The sequence below is a fragment of the Sitophilus oryzae genome, unplaced genomic scaffold, assembly GCF_002938485.1.
Source record: "Sitophilus oryzae breed Bouriz unplaced genomic scaffold, Soryzae_2.0 scaffold_1442_pilon_pilon, whole genome shotgun sequence".
In the NCBI taxonomy this organism is placed as follows: Eukaryota; Metazoa; Arthropoda; class Insecta; order Coleoptera; family Curculionidae; genus Sitophilus; species Sitophilus oryzae.
Genome location: NW_022146107.1, coordinates 4,754,464 through 4,757,596, shown reverse-complemented (window position 1 = coordinate 4,757,596; position 3,133 = coordinate 4,754,464). Strand labels below are relative to the sequence as shown.

General features: G+C 36.3%; 1 protein-coding gene across 1 annotated transcript in view; it reads left to right on the top strand.

The window, feature by feature from the left end:
* The window catches only part of LOC115877249, a 12,079-nt gene extending 10,185 nt beyond the window's left edge, over positions 1-1,894 (top strand). Inside the window, exon 4 of the mRNA XM_030893399.1 lies at positions 1,784-1,894. Coding sequence (XP_030749259.1) covers positions 1,784-1,894 — 111 coding nt within the window. The remainder of the gene's footprint in view (positions 1-1,783) is intronic.
* Positions 1,895-3,133: the final 1,239 nt, after the last annotated feature.

The window sequence follows — 3,133 nt, the reverse complement described above, 5'->3', positions numbered from 1 at the left end:
TTTTTCACAATATTTTGAAGTAATCACTTGTCATCTTGTCAATCAAATTTTAAATATTTCCTGCTATGCGTTCCAGTTGTACCAACTTATTTCTTTGTAAAATAAAATAAACTACTTTGAAATTAAAATGACAGACACATCTATCACTGTCAAGGATCTTCTCGTTGGACAGACTATAGCATCAATTGTTCGAATTTAACCTGTACTGGCTATGTTTTTATGATAACTGGCCAGAATTCATTCAAATAACTCTGTTTCAGTGGCGGATACAGGTGGGGGGGCCCATGTGGCCCTGGCCCCCCCTGAAATTTGTAAATTGGGTTAAATATTAGGCTTTTGGGTTAAAAATGGCGCCCTAAAAGGCATATTTGGCATTATTTTTTATTTGCCCCCCCCCTAAAATAAATTTCTGTATCCGCCCCTGCTCTGTTTAGTATTAAACGATATTATGGAGCGTAGACATCTTAACAGAGACGAAATGCTAAGGGCCATGGCTATGCTCGAAGCTGGAATGCGCCAAATCGACGCGCCAAATCGATGCGCCAAATCGTCAATCTACCGTGAAAGTGGTGATGTTGTTGAAAGGCACACAGGGCGACATCGCATTACTACCCCTCAGCAAGATAATTTTTTACAATTAAATGCTCGACGCCGACCGACTCTTACAGCACCAGAGCTTAGTTTAATTCTCCAAGAAACCCATAATGTAACCGTTAGTCCTGACACTGTTCGCAATAGATTAGGAGAGGTCAACTTAAGAAGCAGACGCCCCTGGAGAGCTCAACCCTTAACGAGAGGAAATCGAGAGGTACGATATTTGTGGGCTAAAGTTCTCTTCACGGATGATGACAATGTTCTCTTCACGGATGAGTCACGCTTTGGAATTCATCCGGATTCGAGAAGGCTTAGGATATGGAGAGAACCGGAAAATCTTATTCGGTTGGATCATGTTCAGGAAGTGCACCCTTATCAAGGTGGAACAGTTATGGTCTGGGGAGGAGTCCAGTTAGGCCGAAAAATCGATCTCGTTTTTCTTGATAGGTTTCTAACAGGAATCACATTCCGTGATTTAATTCTTGAGCCTGTCGTGTTACCATATGTCAATGATTTTGGGAGAAACTTCATTCTCATGCATGACAATGCACGGCCTCATACAGCTAGAGTGGTAAGTGAGTTTATCAATGCTCATCAATTAAACATCTTACCCTGACCGGCACAATATCCTGACCTCAACCCCATCGAGCACGTATGGGACGCGGTCCAAAGAAGAATTTTGAGAAAGGGCATGCCACGTGAAACTCGTAGGGATCTGGTTCGGGCCGTGAATGCAGCGTGGCAGGCTGTACCTCAAGAAGAGATCGACAACTTGATCAGGAGCATGGAGAGACGATGTAGGGCTGTAATGAACAGTAGAGGAGGCTATACCCTTTATTAAGTAAAATTGGTTTTATCTTTTTTTTAATTCACAGTTTAGAATGAAAAAAAAATGTGTGTATTTTTTTGAGTTCAATAAAAATCAAGGTAAATTTGAAAAATTCGGTAAATTTCGCATTTTTATTTCCAATACGTCCTGTAAACTATTTGTTTATTTTAATTTTATTATATCAGAAATGCAAATAATAAAATTACTGACAATGGCTGGATAAAATTGTAATATCCCTAGACTTTTCCGGTGTGTGTATTATTAAAACCAAACATTTTCGTTTTTTAATCATATTAATGTTTTTTAAGGATTACGCTATTTTTAATATGTTTATAAAATTCTCTTTTGGATTATTTCTAGTATATCAAGTTAATGAAATATGCAGTAATTAAGCTTATTAAATCGGGATATAGAAAATTTCCGATAATCAGATTTGCTATTAGTGCTTTTTCAATAATTAAGATACATTAAATTGATTAAGGATATTTTTAAACTTATTACGTAGCTTTATACATAGATATGTTTGTTACTTTCTGGAAGGTTTTCATTTTTCAACGCAATAATCCGGGAAAAATATTTTATGTTAATATATCATATTTGTGGATTACACAGTCTTAGGACTTTGACAAAAGCCAGTACCTGAGACGGATTCACAAAGGCTAGTTTTCCATCTCCGATGTCAGTAATACCAAAGAATGGTTGTTGTCTCGACGCACTCAGTGTTCTCTCTTAGTTCTTTGTCTAATACAAGAAGCTTAAATATATGTTTAAAATGAACAAACTTTTCTATACAGGGTGGACCGAACTGTGTTCCGAAAACTTCGGCAGCATATTCTGTAGATAAGAAGAAGTTAAAAAATTCGTATAAATGTATGTTCTAAAATGCCTAGTTTCGGAGATACGGGGTGTAGAAGTTTAATTTATATTTCTATTTTTTCCTAATAATTTTTGAACTAAAGTCGATATTTGGATGAAAATTGGTGTTTGGGAGCTTTTTGAAATGATAAAATTTGATTTTGACGCCAATGTGACTCCTACTTGTAGATTATTACTACTGTTTTATTCCATAGATCATTAAAATCGATGCAACCGTTTTTGAGAGGTGTAAATGGTGTAACTAACCTTTGACTTTGCTTTATTTAGATATTCAGTATAACTTTTCGACTAACAAAAGTGAAAATTATGATATTCAAAGTGTAAAGAGATACGAGTTTCCTTTTACAGTCATGGAAACTTTATCTTTATGGCCAGCATTAGCCCATTTAAATTGGAAATTCCTTATCCACGCTCCGTTCTTTTATTTCCACCATTTTTTCTTCTGCCACTACGTAATAGATTAAGCCAGCCATCTTTACGACTCTATATGTGTGCGCCTTTTTACTTTAGAGCATTCGGAATGATAAAATCCGAGAAAAAAGCCTAGCAAAAGAACCTTTTTTATCTTAAAATTCTGGCTACAGAAAGCGACTTATTGGTCCTTGGAGAGGGGCGTAAGTGTCAAGATTTTACTGCGCAGAGGTTACAAAAAATCTTTGAATAAGAAGACTAAGGAAGGAGCATATCAAAAATCTTAGGTACACCGCGATGGGCCTCAAATATGGCCGAGTTAAATTCCGGTTTATCAGTGTCGTTCTAATTTTATTTAAAAAATGTAAAACTATGATGTAGGGTAGACGTGGGGTAGACTCAATAATTTGTTGTTTTATTTTA